This window comes from Oncorhynchus tshawytscha, unplaced genomic scaffold, assembly GCF_018296145.1.
Source record: "Oncorhynchus tshawytscha isolate Ot180627B unplaced genomic scaffold, Otsh_v2.0 Un_contig_388_pilon_pilon, whole genome shotgun sequence".
In the NCBI taxonomy this organism is placed as follows: domain Eukaryota; kingdom Metazoa; phylum Chordata; class Actinopteri; order Salmoniformes; family Salmonidae; genus Oncorhynchus; species Oncorhynchus tshawytscha.
The window spans coordinates 192,274-215,621 of record NW_024609827.1 but is presented as its reverse complement, the minus strand read 5'-3'; the positions used below and the strand labels follow the sequence as shown (position 1 = coordinate 215,621).

Here is a 23,348-nt window from a genome sequence, read left to right as displayed (position 1 = left end):
GGATCTAAGCTACAATATGAGAATATGAAAAAAAAAAAAAAAAAAAAAACGGTATATTTTGATCGGTAAAAATATATTTTTAATGTATTTATCAAGAAATTATGAAATAGTTTGACAACCCTGTTTTTAAGCTTTTAAATTCAAACTCAATCATTTATCTTTTCCAGTGATGAAGACATGGATGTCTCAAGGTATAGTGGGGTATGTAACATAGGTCAACTTTGAACACCTTGATCTCTTGAATGCTTTGGCATCACTTTCTGACCACTTCCACCTACAGGGTAAACATCTATGGAATGTTTTGTTTAGAATCAAAAAGGGATGATGTCAAATAGTGATTAAAAAGTGATACCCAGCGATAATAAGGTAGTTGATTGGGGATAAATTAAAATGAGATGTGCATTGAGGAGAGTTTTAATTTGAATTTCAGTTTACTTTCTTGCGAACGTCTTGTCAATAACAATATTGATTTTCTGTTCTCATACGCTGCTGATCTATTTATCTTCCAACAGGCGCGTGTACCCGTGGACACTCGCCCCCATGGAGCTCAATATGGACACTCACGCCCCCATGGAGCTCAATATGGACACTCACGCCCCCATGGAGCTCAATATGGACACTCACGCCCCCATGGGGCTCAATATGGACACTCACGGCACCATGGGGCTCAATATGGACACTCACGGCACCATGGGGCTCAATATGGACACTCGCGGCACCATGGGGCTCAATATGGACACTCGCGGCCCCATGAGGCTCAATTTGGACACTCACGCCCCCATGAGGCTCAATATGGACACCCATGCGCGTACCCGTGGACACTCATAACCTTGCGGCTCAATATGGACACTCATAACCTTGCGGCTCAATATGGACACAACCATGCGGCTCAATATGGATTCTTATATAACCACCTTTGCTGCTGGGGTCCGGGCGCATGCCCCATGGGAGATTGTTTTTGGTCGAACGACTGAGGTCACTTCTGGTGACTTTTTAAAAATACATTCTACTCCAAAAAGCATGAAAATTTTCCTCATGAAAATGTAACTACGTCGAAAATGTAACTAGCCGCTGAGGTCACCTAAAGCTGGTCAAACACTCAATGGACCAATCACAAGTCATATCCTCCAATGCCACTCCCACTGCCTGTTAGGATTCTGTGTGTGTGTGTGTGTGTGTGTGTGTGTCAGAGCTATCAAATTAACTCGTTATGTATTAGGGAGTGTCAGGCTGTCTGAAGATCTATTACCCAACGGCAGTGGACACCCACACACTCCTCCTCTCCACCCCTTCTTCCCATCTACATGTTCAGTGTCCTGTAACATGACGAGCCATGGGGAATTTATCCTCCCGCCCAGCCTCGGCTCCATCTGTGACTGTGGTCCGCGTGGAGTAGACCCAGACTGTAGCCTCCACACCTGGGGAACCTCAGACATGCTCCATCACCCATAGTCCACATCAGAGCTGCTCTAACTTCAACAGAGATCCAGAGGACAGTTGACTATCTGCTCTATTTCTTTGTATAAGAACGTGAACGCCAGAGATCACCTAGATCACACTCTGCTTTTCCCAGAAGGCATCCACTGAGAGACTGGGAGATTTCACTGGAATGACCTGAGAGAAGACATCATCCTTAGTCCCTCTCGATTGTAAACAGAGATCTACAGAGAAGACATCCTTAGTCTCTATTGTAAACAGAGATCTACAGAGAAGACATCCTTAGTCTCTATTGTAAACAGAGATCTACAGAGAAGACATCCTTAGTCTCTATTGTAAAAAGATCTACAGACATCATCCTTAGTTCCTCTCTATTGTAAAAAGAGATCTACAGAGAAGACATCCGTAGTCTCTATTGTAAACAGAGATCTACAGAGAAGACATCCTTAGTCTCTATTGTAAAAAGATCTACAGACATCATCCGTAGTCCCTCTCTATTGTAAAAAGAGATCTACAGAGAAGACATCCGTAGTCTCTATTGTAAACAGAGATCTACAGAGAAGACATCCTTAGTCTCTATTGTAAAAAGATCTACAGACATCATCCGTAGTCCCTCTCTATTGTAAAAAGAGATCTACAGAGAAGACATCCGTAGTCCCTCTCTATTGTAAAAAGAGATCTACAGAGATGACATACATGATTTCAACATCTCCTCCTTTCTCTCTGCTGTAAAGGTCACAGCTACAACTGGGGAAGTCCTTCTACTGGCCACTAGGGAAGAGAACTGCTCAGCCTCCAATCAGCCTGGCTCAGAGAGGCTGTCTGTCACTTACAGACTGGAGCTACTGTAAACAGGTCATGCTGCTCTGGACTAGTGGAGACACTGAACACTATGAGGTGAGAGCAAATACCTTTACCTAGCCTTTCTGCTAGGGTTATTCTGACCTGGTGGAGTGGAGCATGGGAAAAAGCAAGTGAGAAGGAAGATTTAGAGAAAGAGAGAGGTATTGAAAAGGAGAGGAAGGGTAAAGAGAGGGAGAAGGTTGAAGAAAGAGAGCAAAAGAAGGAGAGCGAGCTCACCTGGAGGACAGGTAAAGGAATAGCTAAGATCATATTGAAGAGGAGTGTGACCGTGTGGAAGACTTCCTAGCACCGGAGAGACATATCTGCGAGATGACATATCTGCTGTGAGTAGCCTGTCTTTCACATCTTTTAATGACTCAGGAAATATATATATATTTTTTTTTTAAATCACTGAACAAGTGCTTAACTATAGTATGCCTACTGCTAGTGTTTGATTTAAACAGTTCAATTGCTCTGGTATAATAAAATACCTATATCAGGGGAATTAGTCAATATTTGATGAGCTTATACGGAATTAGATCACATGATGACCTAGATTGGCGTATAATTCTGACAAATATTTAATGACAATATTGCACAACTTAATGTTTTTTTTTCTCCAGAGGAAAACAAATAAACTAGGCTACAGTAGTTTGATACCTGTAATTGTTTTTTTCTCTCCCAAAAGTAAGCTATAGGCTACCTATAGAACTATAAAAGAGAATTATATTTATACAGATATACCCTCATGTCCTGTATGCAGATTATGACTCATTAAGCTCCAAATGCTAAGAGCCTAAAGCAAATTCAGAGTTCACATACACCGAGACGCGATAGACTAGCGTCCCATTGTGACCTACTGGCCGCGGGGGACACACCTCCCCAAAATACCCAGCCAATGAGGCTTCGCATCAGCATCCTCTACTCATTTAAAACGTGACAGTTGGAGAAACAGTTTGATCCGTTTGTGTGCATCCAACATTCTACAAGCCTGTTGTGAGTTACGCATTCTGGACTGATAAGACACTCAACCTCTGAGAAAAGGTTTCTAAAGAGGATCCATCTTTGAAACCATAGGAACCGAAGCCATAAAAGAGGCAGTTGGAGACTCATCGTTACTCACAGACTCACGGTTCATTGTCTTATGTGGTGGGAGAGCTGGGATGGATGGGAAACCATGAAGAGGGGTGGGGGGGGCCACACAAAATAAATCTGAAATCATTGTGAGGGGGCCACAGTGGTTCACAGGTCTGGTAACCACATCTATACCTGGATGTGGTAAATCTATCTGCTCTCCACACCGTGCTGTTGAAGTGTAACCAAGAGCTCGTAACCAAGACTTCATAACCACAACACTAAAAACAAGGCTATCCACATAGCTGTCGGTTGGGATTGAAAGGTTGCCGTTGTTGATTTTTTTCTCCTTGTATAATTGATCATGCAATACGTCACGCGGCTTTGTTGTAATGTAATATCATTAATTTTTTTGTCATGTTTGCATTAGTTATTTTATTCTTACTCTGTAAGGGCTCTATTAAATCTGTATCGCTGAAATGTAAAAGGTCATTTCCCACCCGGCAGACATGTGCAGTGTTTACCTTGAATGCAGTCTTCATTGACACCGGAACATTCCCTTTACCTTTCAACCCCGCTGTAATGCTGAACCACCACCATATGGATTGAATAAAGCCCTTACTGTCCTTCGCTACACTACATGACTAAAAGTATGTGGACACCTGCTTGTCAAACATCTCATTCCGTAATCATGGGCATTAATACGGAGTACCCCCTAGCTGCTATAACATCCTCCACTCTTCTGGGAAGGCTTTCCACTAGATATTGGAACATTGCTGCGGGGACTTGCTTCCATTCAGCCACAAGAACATTAGTGAGGTTGGTGCACTGACGTTGGGCGATTTGGCCTGGCTCACAATCGGCGTTTCAATTCATCCCAAAGGTGTTCGATGGGGTTGAGGTCAGGGCTCTGTGCAGGACAGTCAAGTTCTTACACACCAATGGAAGACGTCCACGCGAGCTTTACACCACTCCAGCCAACGCTTGGCATTGCGCATGGTGATCTTAGGCTTGTGTGCAGCTGTTCGACCATGGAAACCTATTTCATTAAGATCCAGACGAACAGTTCTTATGCTGATGTTGCTTCCAGATGCAGTTTGTAACTTGGTAGTTAGTGTTGCAACTGAAGACAGACAACAACAAAAAAAAAATCACACTACGCGCTTCAGCACTCGGTGGTCCCGTTCTGTGAGCATGTGTGGCCTACCACTTTACAGATGAGCCATTGTTGCCCCTAGACGTTTCCACTTCACAACAAAAGCACTTACATTTGACGAGGACAGCTCTAGCAGGGCAGAAATTTGACAAACTAACTTGTTGGAAAGGTGTGTCATGACGTTGGCCTGGGGGTAGGTTTATGACAGTCATAAATACGATAGTCATAAATACCTCTTCCCCCCTTTTTCCTCTCTCTACCCTACTGATGTGACATTTGCAAACCCCTTGGTTAACATAGAGATTCTGGAAACATTAGAAGGTGGGTGGAAATGAACTATATTCTGGTAATCCGAACAATGGAACATATGCAGTGGTACTTAATGAATATGATGTCAGTTCGGTTGTCATCTGAGACAGTCTCATCAATGTTTAGATGACATAAACTCTACAGTGGAAAGTCTGCACATTGTAGTTATCGGATTCACATGGAATTGTTGTTCAATTTAAATGTTTGAATATAAAATTATTGGTGAAAAGATTAAATGTAATTTTAGCTTCCAAATGAGAGATTTGGGTTTTCATAAGGTTAGGGCTCTGCTCAATCAGTGACCCGCACATGTGAAGAGATATGGGCTATAAAACTATGAAAACACACCCTTCTCCCTCCACTATATAAAGCCTTGATGAAAATGTAACCTCCTGTTCCGGGAACATTAGGATGACGATCCGATGTCAGAATGGTTCAGATAATAACTACAGAACGAAGCCAACCTCAGCGTGAGCTTTGGTTGCGAATGGTATGAACTTTGAACTCTTATTCCCTACAGAAGTGATAGCTCCTAGCCGTTGAGTTAGCAACACCAGCTGCAAATGTAGGCTAGGAAAGAACAGACAGAGTATCCCGTGTACCATACAACGATGTTACTAAAACGTATTCAATTTACCACCAGAGACATTCTTCAAAGGGCAAAGGACTCTGTTGGGCAGCACGGCCTTCCATCTACCACCAACCTACCAAAGCGCAGCTCAGAGTAGATATTTATTGCATTTTCCTTTTCCAAATGGGCAGTAATTTAGAATGCATAAGATACTGTATTTATGATAGAGACATCGCTTCTCCCTTTGTTCCTCAGTCTTCCCGCTCTTTCCCTCAAACCCAACCCCCTTTTCTTTGTGTAACCAGCTGTCATATCTGTTCTGTCCGCTAGGGACGTTTTCCTTCATGATATCATTTGTAATCAAGGTATGATTCATTCTGTGTATTTTAGTAAAAATAAATAATTAAACCCAATTTTGTATTGCTGATTCAACTTGTTAGCCAGGGTTCGTGAAGATAACCAAGAATTTACAACTTTCAGATGAGACTGAATTAAGGTGACGATTAATATTGACTGCTATTGATGTAAAATATTACTAGGTCTTTAAGAGTTTATTCGGAAGATAACAGCTCTATAAATATTATTTCGTGGTGCCCCGACATTCTAGTTAATTACATTTACATGATTAGCTCAATCAGGTAATAATAATTACAGAGAAATTATTTTATAGAATAGCATGTCATATCAGTTAATCCGGCATAGCCAAAGACACGACAGGTGGCATCCTATGACAGTGCCACGGTAAAAGTCACTGAGCTCTCCTACTGCCAATGTTTGTCTATGGAGATCGCATAGCTGTGTTCTCAGTAATGGGTGTGGCTGAAATAGCCAAATCAAATCATTTGAAGGGGTGTCCACATTCAAGATACTTTTGTATAAATAGTGTAAGGCATAAATAAATGTATTATTATTATTATTATTAGAGCAGCAGGTCAAGGAGTCCAAAGTCAGAACAAATCATTGGCTGAGATGCAGGTGTGTGTGTGTGTGTGTGTGTGTGTGTAGGCGTGTGTGTGTGTGTGTGTGTGTGTGTAGGCGTGTGTGTGTGTGTGGCGTCTGTGTGTGTGTGTGAAGCGTGTGTGTGTGTGTGTAAGCGTGTGTGTGTGTGTGTGTGTAAGCGTGTGTGTGTGTGTGTGTGTGTGTGTGTGTGTGTGTAGCGTGTGTGTGCGTGTGTGTGTGTGCGTGTGTGTAAGCGTGTGTGTGTGTGTGTGTAAGCGTGTGTGTGTGTGTGTGTCTCTCCCTCTCCTCTTCTTTTTCTTCCTGTTTCTCACTCTCTCTTTCTCCTTCTTTGTCTCACTCTCCCTAGAAAGTGGTGATTACCCGTTTTGGAAAGTGGTGATTGTAGTGAAGTAGACATGACATTGGTAGATTGTCCTCTGTGAAGTTTTGCCTCTTGTCCTCATGCCAGGCTGCCTTGATGCTGATTGGAGAAAAGTCACAGGGCAATTCCGCGGTAAAATGAACGCCAAACAAAAACCTCTGGCTACTTTTAACTATTTACACTGAACTTTTTATTTTAAAAAAAAAACCCCACATATACTGGAAGAACTGTGCAAATGCTACATTTTGTCACAGAATTTTGCTAAAATCTCAGTTTCTATGTCCATGTTTTCCAAAAAATCTTAAATATCTGTTTTCCGAATCAACATTCAAAGACGTCTGCAGAAAGAATGGGGTGTCAGCTATGACACGGCACCTTGACTTTGAAAACATCTGTTTTGGTTATTGAACTACAGTAAGTGAAGTGGCTTTACAACGGTAACGGAATAGTGGTAATGGAATTTCATCATGGATCCCTGATCTGTACTAAACAGAAATGCATAATTATACATTTGAATGTCATTCTCTTCATGGTGATGTATCCTAATTTGGTACACATAAAAGGTAGAAAAATACAATATCCTCCTCAACATATTTGGGTATTGTTCTACACAGTGGCAATTATTTTAATGAGCTCTGCCCTGAGACAATACGAAATTTGGTTGTTCCGGACCAAATCTGAACCAATCATAGACGTCGATGATTCACAATTTGGACATCAAAATACAGTAGAGTAGAGTACAGTAGAGCACAGTAGAGCTTAGTAGAGTAGAGTTTGGTAGAGTACAGTAGAGTTTAGTAGAGCACAGTAGAGTACAGTACAGTACAGTAGAGCACAGAGCACAGTAGAGTTTAGTAGAGCACAGTAGAGTACAGTAGAGTAGTTTGTAGAGCACAGTAGAGTACAGTACAGTAGAGTTTAGTAAAGTACAGCACAGCTTAGAGTACAGTAGTGTACAGTAGAGCACAGTACAGTAGAGTAGTGTACAGTAGAGCACAGTACAGTAGAGCACAGTACAGTAGAGTTTAGTAGAGCACAGTAGAGCACAGTACAGTAGAGCACAGTACAGTACAGTAGAGCCCAGTAGAGTTTAGTAGAGCACAGTAGAGTTTAGTAGAGTACATTAGAGTTTAGAGTACAGTACAGCCTGGTACAGCACAGTAGAGCTTAGAGTACAGTAGAGTACAGTAGAGCACAGCAGAGTAGAGTACAGTACAGCACAGTAGAGTTTACTAGAGTACAGTACAGTAGAGTTTAGTAAAGTACAGCACAGCACAGTAGAGCTTAGAGTACAGTAGAGTACAGTTTAGTACAGAGTACAGTTTAGTAGAGTACAGTAGAGCACACAGTAGAGTAGACTAGTACAGTAAAGTTTACTAGAGTACAGTAGAGTAGAGTTTACTAGAGTACAGTAGAGTTTACTAGTACAATACAGCAGAGTAGAGTTTACTAGAGTAAAGTAAAGTAGAATAGAGTACAGTAGAGCAGAGTACAGAAGACTTTAGTACAGTATAGTAGAGTTTAGTACAGTACAGTAGAGTTTAGTACAGTACAGTAGAGTTTAGTACAGTATAGTAGAGTTTAGTACAGTACAGTAGAGTTCAGTAGAGTACAGTAGAGTTCAGTACATTAGTGTGCTCTACTTTGTACTGTATTGAACTGTACTCTACAGTAATGTACTATACTCTACTCTACTGTTTTTTTGTTTTTATACCTTTATTTAACTAGTAAAGTCAGTTAAGAACAAATTCTTATTTTCAATGACGGCCTAGGAACAGTGGGTTAACTGCCTGTTCAGGGGCAGAACGACAGATTTGTACCTTGTCAGCTCGGGGATTTGAACTTGTAACCTTCCGGTTACAAGGTAAAGTAGTACTTGTAACCTTGTAACCTTCCGGTTACTAGTCCAACGCTCTAACCACTAGGCTACCCTGCTGCCCCACTATACTCTACTGTGCTTTCCAAATTTGTGTACCCAACTGCCGTTTGTGGCTAAAATGATTTCCCATTGTGGCCAACTCATTTGCAGAAATTCCGTTACTGATTTTTCAGGAATTCCAATACAGATTTGATATCAGTAAAAACACTAACTAATTGATATGTCTTCCTTTAAATTGTTACTTCTGTGAACTTTCATTAAAGTATAAATATACATTTCAAAAATATGGGTTTTTCAGAATTTCAAGGCACAAGGCTTTTGTTTGTTAAACTTACAGAAAAAAGGAAGTAATATGCATCCAAAACTACACTGAACAACAATATAAACGCAGATACCTTTAAAAAAATTAAAAGGCGCATGGATCAGAAAACCAGTCAGTATCCGGTGTGACCATTTGCCTTATGCAGTGTGACATATCTCCTTTGCATGAAGTTGATCAGTCTGTTGGTTGTGGGCTGTGGCCTGTTGATCCACTCCTTCAATGACAGAGAAGTTACTGGATATTGGCAGGATCTGGAACACTGTTGTACACGTCGATCCAGAGCATCCCAAACATGCTCAATGGGTGACATGTCTGGTGAGTTTGCAGGCCATGGAAGAACTGGGACATTTTCAGCTTCCAGGAATTGTGTACAGACCCTTGAGACATGGGGCCGTGCATTATCATGCTGAAACATGATGTGATGGCAGCAGATGAATGGCACAACAATGGGCTTCAGGATCTCGTCATGGTATCTCTGTGCATTCAAATTGCCATCGATAAAATGCAATTTTGTTGGTTGTCCATAGCTTATGTCTGCGCACACCATAACCCCACTGCCCCCATGGGAAACTCTGTTCACAACGATGACATCTGCAAACCACTCGCCCACACGACACCATACACGCTGCCATCTGCCTGGTACAGCTGAAACTGGGATTCATCCAAGAAGAGTACATTTCTCCAGCGTGCCAGTGGTCATCGAAGGTGAGAATTTGCCCACTGAAGTCAGTTACAACGCCGGACTGTAATCAGGTCAAGACCCTGGTGAGGAAGATGAGCAGATGAGCTTCCCTGAGACGGTTTCTGACAGTTTGTGCAGAAACTCTTTGGTTGTGCAAAACCAGTTTCATTAGCTGGTCTCAGACGTTCTCAGACATTCAGATGTGGAGGTCCTGGCCTGGGCGTGGATACACGTGGTCTGCGGTTGTGAGGCCGGTTGGACATACTGCCAAATTCTCTAAAGGCAGCTTATGGTAGACAAATTAACATTAAATTCTCTGGCAACAGCTCTGGTGGACATTCCTGCAGGCAGCATGCCAATTGCACACTCCCTCAAAAAAACTTAAGACATCTGTTGCATTGTGCTGTGCGACAACACTGCACATTTTTGTGGACGTTTATTGTCCACAGCACAAGGTGCACCTTTGTAACGATCATGCTGTTTAATCAGCTTCTTGATATGTCACACCTGTCAGGTGGATGGATATTCTTTGCAAAGGAGAAATGCTCACTAACAGGGATGTAAAACTAATGTGTGCACAAAATTGTAGAGAAATAAGCATTTTGTGTGTATGGAACATTTCTGCGATCTTTTTTCAGCTCAGGAATCATGGGACCAACTCTTCACTTGTTGGGTTTCTATTGTTGTTCAGTGCATTAATATACGTTTTAACTCTACTTATGATCCCGTGTTAATATCACTGGTTAAATCTACTTCAATCAGTGTAGATTGGGGATGAGTCAGGTTAAAGAAGGAATTTTAAGACATGGATTGTGTATGTGTGCCATTCAGAGGGTGAATGGGGAAGACAACGGGGTATGGTAGTATGTGCCAGGCGCATCGCTTTGAGTGTGTCAAGCACTGCAACGCTGTTGGGTTTTGCACACTGTGTCAAGAATGGTGCACCACCCAAAGGATATCCAGCCAAATTGACACAACTGTGGGAAGCATTGGAATTAACATGGTCCAACATCCCTGTGGAACGCTGTCGACACCTTGTAGAGTTGTTCTGAGGTACAAAAGGGGGAGATCCTAATGTTTTGCTCACTCAGGGTATAATCTACATACTGAACATAATAAAAAGATAGGGTGTAAACAGGCTATTATGAGAGTTGAAGGAATGTGATCTGCTCTGTCCCAAACAGTGTGTCCTGTTCTCCAGACCATACTCGAGAGAATAATTCAACACAGCAGTTAGGCTACAGCATGACAAACAACTAGCACTGCTACAGGGGAGAGAGAGAAGAGAAGAAGAGAAGAGGGAGAAAAAAACAGGGGAGGTGGCTCCTTCTGTGCCCAGAAAAACACCTCTTAAACACATTTCTGTCCACCTTCAATTAAGAGTCCTCTGCAGAGCAGTGGACTGGTCCTCTCTCCTTTACCTATACTAATCTGGTAGCGGACTGGTCCTCTCTCTCTCCTTTACCTAGACTAATCTGGTAGCGGACTGGTCCTCTCTCCTTTACCTATCCTAATCTGGTAGCGGACTGGTCCTCTCTCTCTCCTTTACCTAGACTAATCTGGTAGCGGACTGGTCCTCTCTCTCTACTTTACCTAGACTAATCTGGTAGCGGACTGGTCCTCTCTCTCTACTTTACCTAGACTAATCTATTAGTGGACTGGTCCTCTCCCTCTCCTTTACCTAGACTAATCTGGTAGCGGACTGGTCCTCTCTCTCTCCTTTACCTAGACTAATCTATTAGTGGACTGGTCCTCTCCCTCTCCTTTACCTAGACTAATCTGGTAGTGGACTGGTCTTCTCCCTCTCCTTTACCTAGACTAATCTGGTAGTGGACTGGTCTTCTCCCTCTCCTTTACCTAGACTAATCTGGTAGCGGACTGGTCCTCTCTCTCTCATTTACCTAGACTAATCTGGTAGTGAACTGGTCCTCTCCCTCTCCTTTACCTAGACTAATCTGGTAGTGGACTGGTCCTCTCCCTCTCCTTTACCTAGACTAATCTGGTAGTGGACTGGTCCTCTCCCTCTCCTTTACCTAGACTAATCTGGTAGTGGACTCGTCCTCTCCCTCTCCTTACCTAGACTAATCTGGTAGTGGACTTGTCCTCTCTCTCTCCTTTACCTAGACTAATCTGGTAGTGGACTGGTCCTCTCTCTCTCCTTTACCTAGACTAATCTGTTAGTGGACTGGTCCTCTCTCTCTCCTTTACCTAGACTAATCTGGTAGTGGCCTGGTCCTCTCTCCTTTACCTAGACTAATCTGGTAGTGGACTGCTCCTCTCTCTCCTTTACCTAGACTAATCTGGTAGTGGACTGCTCTCTCTCCTTTACCTAGACTAATCTGGTAGCGGACTGGTCCTCTCCCTCTCTCTCCTTTACCTAGACTAATCTGGTAGTGGACTGGTCCTCTCTCTCTCTCTCTCTCTTTACCTAGACTAATCTAGTAGTGGCTTGGTCCTCTCTCTCTCTCTCTCCTTTACCTAGACTAATCTGGTAGAGGAACTGTCCTCTCTCTCTCCTTTACCTAGACTAATCTGGTAGTGGACTGGTCCTCTCTCTCTCCTTTACCTAGACTAATCTGGTAGTGGACTGGTCCTCTCTCTCTCTCTCCTTTACCTAGACTAATCTGGCAGTGGACTGGTCCTCTCTCTCTCCTTTACCTAGACTAATCTGGTAGTGGACTGTTCCTCTCTCTCTCCTTTACCTAGACTAATCTAGTAGTGGCTTGGTCCTCTCTCTCTCTCTCTCCTTTACCTAGACTAATCTGGTAGAGGAACTGTCCTCTCTCTCTCCTTTACCTAGACTAATCTGGTAGTGGACTGTTCCTCTCTCTCTCCTTTACCTAGACTAATCTAGTAGTGGCTTGGTCCTCTCTCTCTCTCTCTCCTTTACCTAGACTAATCTGGTAGAGGAACTGTCCTCTCTCCTTTACCTAGACTAATCTGGTAGCGGAATGGTCCTCTATCTCTCCTTTACCTAGACTAATCTGGTAGCGGACTGGTCCTCTATCTCTCCTTTACCTAGACTAATCTGGTAGTGGACTGGTCCTCTCTCTCTCTCTCCTTTACCTAGACTAATCTGGCAGTGGACTGGTTCTCTCTCTCTCCTTTACCTAGACTAATCTTGGCCTGGTCCTCTCCTTTACCTAGACTAATCTGGTAGTGGACTGGTCCTCTCTCTCTCTTTACCTAGACTAATCTTTGGACTGGTCCTCTCTCCTTTACCTAGACTAATCTGGTAGTGGACTGGTCCTCTCTCTCTCCTTTACCTAGACTAATCTGGTAGTGGACTGGTCCTCTCTCCTTTACCTAGACTAATCTGGTAGTGGACTGGTCCTCTCTCCTTTACCTAGACTAATCTGGTAGTGGACTGGTCCTCTCTCCTTTACCTAGACTAATCTGGTAGTGGACTGGTTCTCTCTCTCTCTCCTTTACCTAGACTAATCTGGTAGTGGACTGGTCCTCTCTCTCTCTCTCTTTACCTAGACTAATCTGGTAGTGGACTGGTCCTCTCTCTCTCTCCTTTACCTAGACTAATCTGGTAGTGGACTGGTTCTCTCTCTCTCTCTCCTTTACCTAGACTAATCTGGTAGTGGACTGGTCCTCTCTCTCTCTCTCCTTTACCTAGACTAATCTGGCAGTGGACTGTTCCTCTCTCTCTCCTTTACCTAGACTAATCTGGTAGTGGACTGTTCCTCTCTCTCTCCTTTACCTAGACTAATCTAGTAGTGGCTTGGTCCTCTCTCTCTCTCCTTTACCTAGACTAATCTGGTAGAGGAACTGTCCTCTCTCTCTCCTTTACCTAAACTAATCTGGTAGTGGACTGGTCCTCTCTCTCTCCTTTACCTAGACTAATCTGGTAGTGGACCTGTCCCCTCTCTCTCCTTTACCTAGACTAATCTGGTAGTGGACTGGTCCTCTCTCTCTCCTTTACCTAGACTAATCTGGTAGTGGACTGGTCCTCTCTCTCTCCTTTACCTAGACTAATCTGGTAGTGGACTGGTCCTCTCTCCTTTACCTAGACTAATCTGGTAGTGGACTGGTCCTCTCTCCTTTACCTAGACTAATCTGGTAGTGGACTGGTCCTCTCTCTCCTTTACCTAGACTAATCTGGTAGTGGACTGGTCCTCTCTCTCTCCTTTACCTAGACTAATCTGGTAGTGGACTGGTCCTCTCTCCTTTACCTAGACTAATCTGGTAGTGGACTGGTCCTCTCTCCTTTACCTAGACTAATCTGGTAGTGGACTGGTCCTCTCTCTCTCTCTCCTTTACCTAGACTAATCTGGCAGTGGACTGGTTCTCTCTCTCCTTTACCGAGACTAATCTGGTAGTGGGCCGGTCCTCCCTCTCTCTCTCCTTTGTCTGAGTAGAAAGTGCAAATTATGTCGCTTTATAAGAGGCCCTAAATTGTTTTCTTTAGTCCTTTCTTGAATATGCCAACAGATTATATATATATATATAAACACACTTTTTCAACCCAAAATAAAAGGATACATATTTAATGTTATGCGCCTGCCTTGTGCTACTTCTACTATGTCAGGGAGTTGAATTAGGCTAGAATATCTAGGCTAGAATATCTAGGCTATGCTGTGTCAGTGAAGGACCTCTTCTCGAGATATTCACAGGATTTAGAATTGGAGAGCAATGACCAATGTTAAGTAGTAGGCCTGCTTCTCATTTTCCAAGCATGAATCTAGTGCCGTCACTGAGGAATATGATATTCTTCTGTCTGCCTTCCCAACACAATGTCTAGCTAAGTGTCTGCCACATTTATTCTGTTCTGCCTGGGCCACATAAAGACAGACAGAGGCGCGTCTTCTGAAACTGTCACATGTTATAAGACTAACCTAAGTGACAGGCAAAGTGACAGGCAGACTGACATCAAAGACCAGCAACACAAGCAAGAATATTCTGGATGACTGTCAGTCAGCACAGAGCTGAATATGTTGTCAGAACCACACTGGCCATTTCCAAGGAAAACCTCATGTATTCCTTACCTGCTGATTCGAGGAGGACGTGGTAGTCAGTCCCTCTCTGTGTGGGCGTATCATCACTAGGCTCCTCCTTCTCTGACTCCTTGTAACGATCCCAGTTAGACTCCAATTTCCTCTTGGTGAAAACTTCCATCCCCTCATCCTCATCCTCATCCATCCTGTTCCCTTCATCCTGACCCTGCAGTATCAACAGAAGAGTCAGTAGGACAGAGAAAGACACATTGATTTTAAAGAAATCAAAAGGAACACAACGTATGTAAATGATTGACAGGTGCACATCTATAGTACTTTTGTTGAGTTCTCTCAAGTTTACAGTTGAAGGTCATCTCCAACTTTTTCCATGTGTGAAAATTATGTTGAATGAGTACATTGACATTGATTAAATGTGTTGACCCCCCCCAAAAAAATAAATCAACATATTTACATCCCTGCCGAGGTGAGAAGTGGCACTCAGTCACTGGCCATTTGGCATGCGAGGCACTGTGCATAGCAACACCAACAACATTGACCACAACACCAGGCAAACTGCCAGCTTTCCAGGATATCTACAGCACCCGGTGTCACAGGAAGGCCAAGATCATCAAGGACCTCAGCCACCAGAGCCAAGGCCTGTTCACCCCACTACCATCTAGATTCTAGAAGGTTGAGACAGTACAGGTGCCTCAAAGCTGAGACTGAAAAACAGATTCTATCTCCAGGCCATCAGACTGTTAAATAGTCACCACTAGCCTCAGTGACGGTTCTAGCCGGCTCCCACCCGGCTCCCATCCGGCTCTCTACCCTGCACCTTAGAGACTGGTGCCCACTGGTCAGTATGGCCCAAGCAAGTCTCTTCTTCTTTGCTGGTGACACTGTCAGTGATTTATTTAGAATTCAAAGCACATGTCAATGTGGAGCTATACGGAGCCCTCCGCACTCTTACAAAATTTGGGCTGCGCTTGGTAATGTGGTAAACAGCTCAATCTGTCCTCTGCATGACTTCGGAGGCTCCGCGATTGCGTCACACCATCCGTACGGCACCTCCAACCACATTTTCAGAGGAAGCATAAATGGTCCTTAAGCATATTCCAGAGGACCATTCACACAGGATTCGTTTTTCCCAGACTGCTTTGTGTAACTATACATGTATTTCAAATTGAATTGACTTATGACAGAAGCCTGGGGTACATTGTGCTTGACTGCCAAATGTATAGGTCTCCCACGTAATATTTAAAATGATGAAGTGTGATCCTAATCATTATTTTAACGATCCATCCATGGTAGATGTCCTTCCTGATAACAATGCCCCACATCCTGCTGATTTCAGCTGCTGAACTGTATTTACACTTGACTGTGTTTACGGATGAGAAAGTGAACTTGCCATTTTCAAAAAGTTTAGTCAGGACGCTGCTTTGCGATCTATTGCCTAGGACAGGGTTCTCCAACCCTGTTCCTGGAGAGATACCATCCTGTAGGTTTTCACTCCTACCCTGTTCCTGGAGAGACACCATCCTGTAGGTTTTAACTCCAACCCTGTTCCTAGAGAGATACCATCCTGTAGGTTTTAACTCCAACCCTAATCTAGTGCATCTGATTCTACAAATAGATGTGCATCTGATTCCATAATTAGCTGGTTGATAACATGAATCAGGTTAGTTACAACTTTGGTTGGAGTGAAAACCTACAGGAAGCTAGCTCTCCAGGAACAGGGTTGGAGAGCCCTGACCTAGGACATCAACAGCAGGTTTCATTAAATAAGCTATAGACAATAATTTATTGCACATTTAGGCGTAAGTAAACTGATGCATTTGGCGATGTTCAACTTCAATTCACTGGCACTATGAAGAAAAGCTTAGTTATACTCATTGATAGCCCAAATCATACTTTATTATACTTTTGGTGAATTTACGAGGCAATGCTAGATACAGATTACCAAGATATAACCTATGCGCATGGTTCTGACTGTCTCTATGCTTACCCCGATACTCTCTCTCCTTTGCCTACTCATCTTTCCCTTCACTGTAAAACATGCTGGTGTGTGTTTGGTCTTTTTGGTCTTTGCGTGTAGAATAGTTCAGCCTACTCTTTAATAGTCCCTACTTTAGTAAACATTGCAAGCCAAGAAATGACAAAATACAGCATTGCGAAAGCCTATAGGCTACATCTTTTGATTACCGATCTGACGGTCTGCCTGGTGGCCTACATGCCTACCTATGCCCCTCCCATCTCTCTCTCGCTCTTTGAACTTGTAAGAGATTCCCTTCTTGCTGAGTTTTTTTCAGCGGTGGAGTGGCGGTCTGGAGTTCGTGATCCCGAAGTAGACTACGGAAAATACACTGAACAAAACTATAAACACAACATGTAAAGTGTTGGTCCCATGTTTCATGAGCTGAAATAAAAGATCCCAGAAATGTTCCATACGCACAAAAAGCTTATTTCTCTCAAATGTTGTACAAAAATTATATTACATCCCTGTTAGTGAGCATTTCTCATAATCCACCTGACAGGTGTGGCATATCAAGAAGATGGTTAAACAGTATCATTACACAGGTGCACCTTGTGCTGGGGACAATAAAAGGCCACTCTAAAAGGTACCATTGTGTCACACAACACAATAACACAGGGAGGGTGCAATTGACATGCTGGCTGCAGGAATGTTCACCAGAGCTGTTGCCAGATAATTGAATGTTTTAATTTCTCTACCAGAAGCCATGCCAACGGCATTTTCGAAAATTTAGCAAAACTTCCAACCGGTCTCACGCGTGTATGACGTTGTGTGGGCGAGCGATTTGCTGATGTCAACATTGTTTACAGAGTGCCCCATGGTGGCATTGGGGTTATAGAAATTGTTGCGTTTGTATTTCCTCCGTTGCAAAAATACTGAATCTCTTGACACCCAGAAATGGGAGTCGACAGGCAAGGAGGAATCGATTATTTTGGAGTCGACTCCCCACCACTACTTCCAATGATGCGTCTTTCGCTTGAAATTGAAAAACGTTTCGATAGCTAGCACATTTTTGTTCAAAGACTTTCCGGAGATGTTTAACATGTCGGCTAACTAAGTTAGCTAATAAACTGATTCTCGTTATTGCAACAACAGCTATTTGAGCGTGCTATACAGAACTTTAATCAGCTCCTCACCCTTCCAAATGGGGTAGGTTGATAGCCGCGGCCACGGCCTCGATAATGATCCCTTTTTCCCCTTCCAGTTCCATATCGTCCTCTTCCCCGGGCCCTGTGTTCACCACCCGAGGTCCCGCTATCACTTCCCCCGCCAGCTCCCCCTCCACCCCTCGCTCCAGCTCCCCCTCCACCTCCACCTCCACCTCTCTTCCAGCTAGTTTGACGGCCCCTGTTCGGTCTTCCCTCCATCGGTATCAAATGAACGTTGTACTGTTTAGAGTGTAACGCCAATACAAAGCTATTGGTGTTACATGTAATATCATCCCCCGAAAAAAGGCACCGTTCGACAGGCTGCGTCATTGGTTCCGCCTGACAAATAATTAATAGTTGTTTGACTCCAAAATGTAAGGACTCAAAGATATGAAAAACATGAACGACAAATGAATGTTTAAATACTTAAAACCAAACAGAAAACTGATTTTGAAAGATACACTGACATATACAGTAGATAGTGTGTCTTATCCTTGTATTTTCTTTTCTTTCAGGGGAGCCCACAGTAAATAATAATGGAGCCACAGAGAGACAATTCCATACCTATCTCCTCACTGTAACATAGCGAGACAGCCACTAAACCAACAAAATGGATGTAGAGGACCTCCAGATCCAAAACTCAACATTTGATGGCAACACATCAGACATTCAGCCTGTCCCACACAACCTATGGGAGGTCATCACCATAGCGACCATATCGGCCATCGTCAGCCTTATAACAGTCGTAGGCAATGTTCTGGTGATGCTGTCGTTCAAGGTCAACAGTCAACTAAAGACAGTCAACAACTACTACCTTCTCAGCTTAGCCTTCGCTGACCTCATAATAGGAGCCCTGTCCATGAACTTATACACCTCATACATTCTAATGGGCTATTGGTCCTTAGGGAACCTAGCCTGTGACCTCTGGTTAGCCCTGGATTATGTGGCCAGCAATGCCTCCGTTATGAACTTGTTAGTCATCAGTTTCGACAGATACTTCTCCATCACAAGGCCGCTGACCTATAGAGCCAAGAGGACGCCGAAGAGAGCGGCTATTATGATTGGCTTAGCGTGGTTGGTGTCGTTTGTCCTCTGGGCGCCGCCTATCCTGTGCTGGCAGTACTTTGCGGGAGAGAGGACGGTCCCGGCAGACCAGTGCCAGATCCAGTTCTTCTCCGAGCCGGTGATCACGTTCGGCACGGCCATCGCAGCGTTCTACATCCCCGTCTCCATCATGACCCTCCTTTACAGTAGGATCTACAAGGAGACAGAGAAACGCACCAAGGACCTGGCTGAGCTGCAGGGTCTCACCACATCTGGTCACCCAGAGACTGTTAATAAACCCCAGAAAACAGTTCTGTTACAGTCCTGTTTTGGCTCCAGTAACGACAGGAGGGACAGGAGGAACCAGGCCTCATGGTCCTCGTCCAACCAGAGCAACGTTACCAAGACCACGACCCGGTCGGACAAGCTGGCCTGGGCCCATGCTGACCAGATCACCTCCTTTAACAGCTACACCTCGTCCGAGGAGGAGGAGACTCACCATCCTGTTTCCGCGGCAACCTCTCAGGGGACAATCAAAGGTCAAGTTCAAAGTCAGACAGAGAAAGGACAGACAGCCGCCGATTACGGTGATAATGAAGAAGGCGAGTATTTCCAGACCGCCACTCCACCGCTGAAAAAACTCAGCAAGAAGGGAATCTCTTACAAGTTCAAATTGGTCTCGAAGGATACCAGCAGCCCTCCTCAGAATGACAAAATCACCAACAACACAGACCTCAAAACAGCTCCTCCACGTCCCTCTGAGTCTGACCAGATAGGTCAGAACCACCACCAGAACTCCTCTCCATCATCCCCCACCACCACCACCACCCCCAAGCCCATGGACCCGTCCCTGAAGAGCCAGATCACCAAGAGGAAGAGGATGGTCCTCATCAAGGAGAAGAAAGCTGCTCAGACCCTCAGTGCCATCCTCCTGGCCTTCATCCTAACATGGACGCCGTACAACATCATGGTGCTCATCTCCACCTTCTGTTCTGACTGCATCCCTGTGTCTCTCTGGCACCTGGGCTACTGGCTCTGCTATGTCAACAGCACCATCAACCCCATGTGTTACGCGTTGTGTAATAAGACTTTTCAGAAGACCTTTAAGATGCTGTTGATGTGTCAGTGGAGGAAGAAGAGAGGGGAGGATAAGCTGTACTGGTGCGGACAGAACCCGGCCATCAACAGCAAGATGACATGATGTGGTGCAGCAGCAGACCCTTTTATCTAAAATAACTTTTTGTACAGCAGATATGTTTAGCAAATGTGGCCCAAATGGTATTAAACCCACAACAACAACAAAAAAACAAAACGTGCAGAACTGAGTTTGGGAAACGTGATGTACATATTGAATATACCACACATTGCTGCAACTGTACTGTAGGGATAGCAATGGAAGTGTGCTAGCTCAAATCACAGTAACTAGTGGTCATAGATATATCTGTGAGGATGAGTAATGCTGTATACTGTTGCACCATCACACACCTCTTCATGTCAAATGTTTCCTATATAAGCTAATGTGCCTTTGTTAGTCAGAAGGTCTGGTGATGAAGACTTGTAATTGTGAATGGATCGGTGTTGACCTCGCTACTGTATTGTGAATGGATCGGTGATGACCTTGCTACTGTATTGTGAATGGATCGGTGTTGACCTTGCTACTGTATTGTGAATGGATCGGTGTTGACCTTGCTACTGTATTGTGAATGGATCGGTGTTGACCTTGCTACTGTATTGTGAATGGATCGGTGTTGACCTTGCTACTGTATTGTGTGCTGCTTGTGTACCTTTGATCTGATCAGTGAAATAATCCCAATTGAAAAGTATCATGAGAGATCCTCTGAATGCTCTTTTGTTAACACAACCTTTATATTACAACTGCTTCGGGGATGGGCACCAGACCACCAGGACACCCACTTAGTGGACAGTGATCCGAGGTGACCAGGGACACCTATCTGACTGAGTGACCATGGACACCCAAATAAGGGACAGTGATCTGAGTGACTAGGGATACCCACCTAGGGGACAGTGATCTGGCAGTGACAGTGATTTGAGGTGACCAGGGACACCCGCCTAAGGTGACTCATATGGCTTATGGGTCTCTGGGCTACAGTAGCTAACCCATCACGACTGTTCGGTTTCTGGATCACATCAACATGACCTCTCCTGTTAATTACATTACATGAATTACTCTCCTGTGAATTACATTACATGAATTACATTTCAAACACTCCCTATGTGCCAGGAGAGTTACAAAGAACAAAGAGACACCCACCTAGAGGACAGCAATCTGAAAGGGACACCCACCTAGAGGACAGCAATCTGAAAGGGACACCCACCTAGAGGACAGCAATCTGACGGTGACTAGGGACACCCACCTAGAGGACAACAATCTGACGGTGACTAGGGACACCCACCTAGAGGACAGCAATCTGACGCTGACTAGGGACACCCATCTAGAGGACAGCAATCTGACAGGGACACCCACCTAGAAGACAGCAATCTGACGGTGACTAGGGACACCCACCTAGAGGACAGCAATCTGACAGTGACTAGGGACACCCACCTAGAGGACAACAATCTGACAGTGACTAGGGACTCCCACCCAGAGGACAACAATCTGACAGTGACTAGGGACTCCCACCTAGAGGACAGCAATCTGACAGGGACACCCACCTAGAAGACAGCAATCTGACAGGGACACCCACCTAGAGGACAGCAATCTGACGGTGACTAGGGACACCCACCTAGAGGACAACAATCTGACAGTGACTAGGGACACCCACCTAGAGGACAGCAATCTGACAGTGACTAGGGACTCCCACCCAGAGGACAGCAATCTGACAGTGACTAGGGACTCCCACCTAGAGGACAACAATCTGACAGTGACTAGGGACACCCACCTAGAAGACAGCAATGTGATGGTGACTAGGGACACCCACCTAGAGGACAGTAATCTGACTGAGTGACTCATGGTGAGGTGAGCCTATCTGAGCGCTGGTCTAAAGTAGACAGGGAATGAGGGGTCATTTCCGATGACCCCCTACACCAATATTGTGTTGAGGAACAGAGCAGGTGGCTCCCCCTTCGCTAAAGCAGTACATTACATAGGGAATAGGGTGCCATTTTGGATACACCGGGATCTCATGTTAGACACGTCTGTCAATAGTCATTCACATCGTAACAGGTGGCCTTACAGCAACCCTGCGTGTAATTTATAATCGACAAGGAGTTTTCATTGAGGCCGTTTAAAACCACAGAGAACACATTTTAATTGTAATATCTAGTTGAACACTGCTTCAGCTTAGCGTTTTTTGTTTGTTTTGTTTAAGTCGGCCAAGCCGGGAGAAACCCCAGGGATGAAAAATACAACACTCACCAAGGTATGATAACTGAACATTTCACTCAGAAATCTAGCCATTAACAGGTGATCTAGTGTACGAAATATGGATCATACTCCCTCTAGTTCACAGACACCAACCCAATGCTTTATACACAGCCAGAGCAGTGCACGCCTGGGGAGAATTGAGACATAAAACTCACATTGTGCCTCGTTAAACCACTTCATGTCGGTTAAGCACTGATTGGACTGATAGATTCATTTTCATCAATGCTTATTTAAATCAGAGATGTTCCACATCCCGATAACAACCTCCAGACTAGACGTCGACCGATCATGATTTTTCAACGCCGATACCGATTAATGGAGGACCAAAAAAAAGGCGGTACCGATTATTGGAGGACCAAAAAGCCGGTACCGATTAATCGGCCGATTAATTTTCTGTTGTTGTAATAATGACAATTACACCAACACTGAATGGACACTTATTAACTTAATATAATACATCAATAAAATCTATTTAGTCTCAAGTAAATAATGAAACATGTTCAATTTGGTTTAAATAATGCAAAAACAAAGTGTTGGAGAAGAAAGTAAAAGTGCAATATGTGCCATGTAAGAAAGCTAACGTTTCAGTTCCTTGCTCAGAACATGAGAACATATGAAAGCTGGTGGTTCCTTTTAACATGAGTCTTCAATATTCCCAGGTAAGAAGTTTTAGGTTGTAGTTATAGGAATTATAGGACTATTTCCCTCTATACCATTTGTATTTCATTAACCTTTGACTATTGGATGTTCTTATAGGCACTTTAGTATTGCCAGTGTAACAGTATAGCTTCCGTCCCTCTCCTCGCTCCTCCCTGGGCTCGAACCAGCAACACAACGACAACAGCCACCATCGAAGCAGCGTTACCCATGCAGAGCAAGGGGAACAACCACTCCAAGTCTCAGAGCGAGTGACGTTTGAAATGCTATTAGCACGCGCTAACTAGCTAGCCATTTCACTTCGGTTACACCAGCCTAATCTCAGGAGTTGATAGGCTTGAAGTCATAAACAGCGCAATGCTTGACGCACAACGAAGAGCTGCTGGCAAAACGCACGAAAGTGCTGTTTGAATGATTGTTTACGCGCCTGATTCTGCCTACCACCGCTCATTCAGATACTTGTATGCTCAGTCAGATTATATGCAACGCAGGACACGCTAGATAATATCTAGTAATATCATCCACCATGTGTAGTTCACTAGTGA

At 44.1% G+C, this 23,348-nt stretch overlaps 2 protein-coding genes across 3 annotated transcripts in view; one reads left to right on the top strand and one right to left on the bottom strand.

Annotated features, from left to right (window-relative positions):
- The window catches only part of aven (apoptosis, caspase activation inhibitor), a 47,997-nt gene extending 30,002 nt beyond the window's left edge, over window positions 1-17,995 (bottom strand). The window contains exons 1-2 of one of the 2 annotated variants that reach the window (XM_042319184.1): window positions 17,706-17,995; window positions 14,589-14,763 (exon numbers count right to left, since the gene is read on the bottom strand). In XM_042319184.1, the coding sequence (XP_042175118.1) occupies window positions 14,589-14,763; window positions 17,706-17,936 (406 nt within the window). In that variant the 5' untranslated portion in view covers window positions 17,937-17,995. The remainder of the gene's footprint in view (window positions 1-14,588; window positions 14,764-17,705) is intronic. The other variant, XM_042319183.1, reaches the window with a different exon arrangement.
- On the top strand, window positions 1,253-20,664 carry LOC112217954 (muscarinic acetylcholine receptor M5-like). Its single transcript, XM_024378576.2, has 2 exons — window positions 1,253-2,624; window positions 18,233-20,664. Exon 2 carries the CDS (start codon window positions 18,328-18,330, stop codon window positions 19,960-19,962), a length of 1,635 nt encoding a protein of 544 aa, XP_024234344.1. The 5' UTR covers window positions 1,253-2,624; window positions 18,233-18,327; the 3' UTR covers window positions 19,963-20,664.
- Window positions 20,665-23,348: the final 2,684 nt, after the last annotated feature.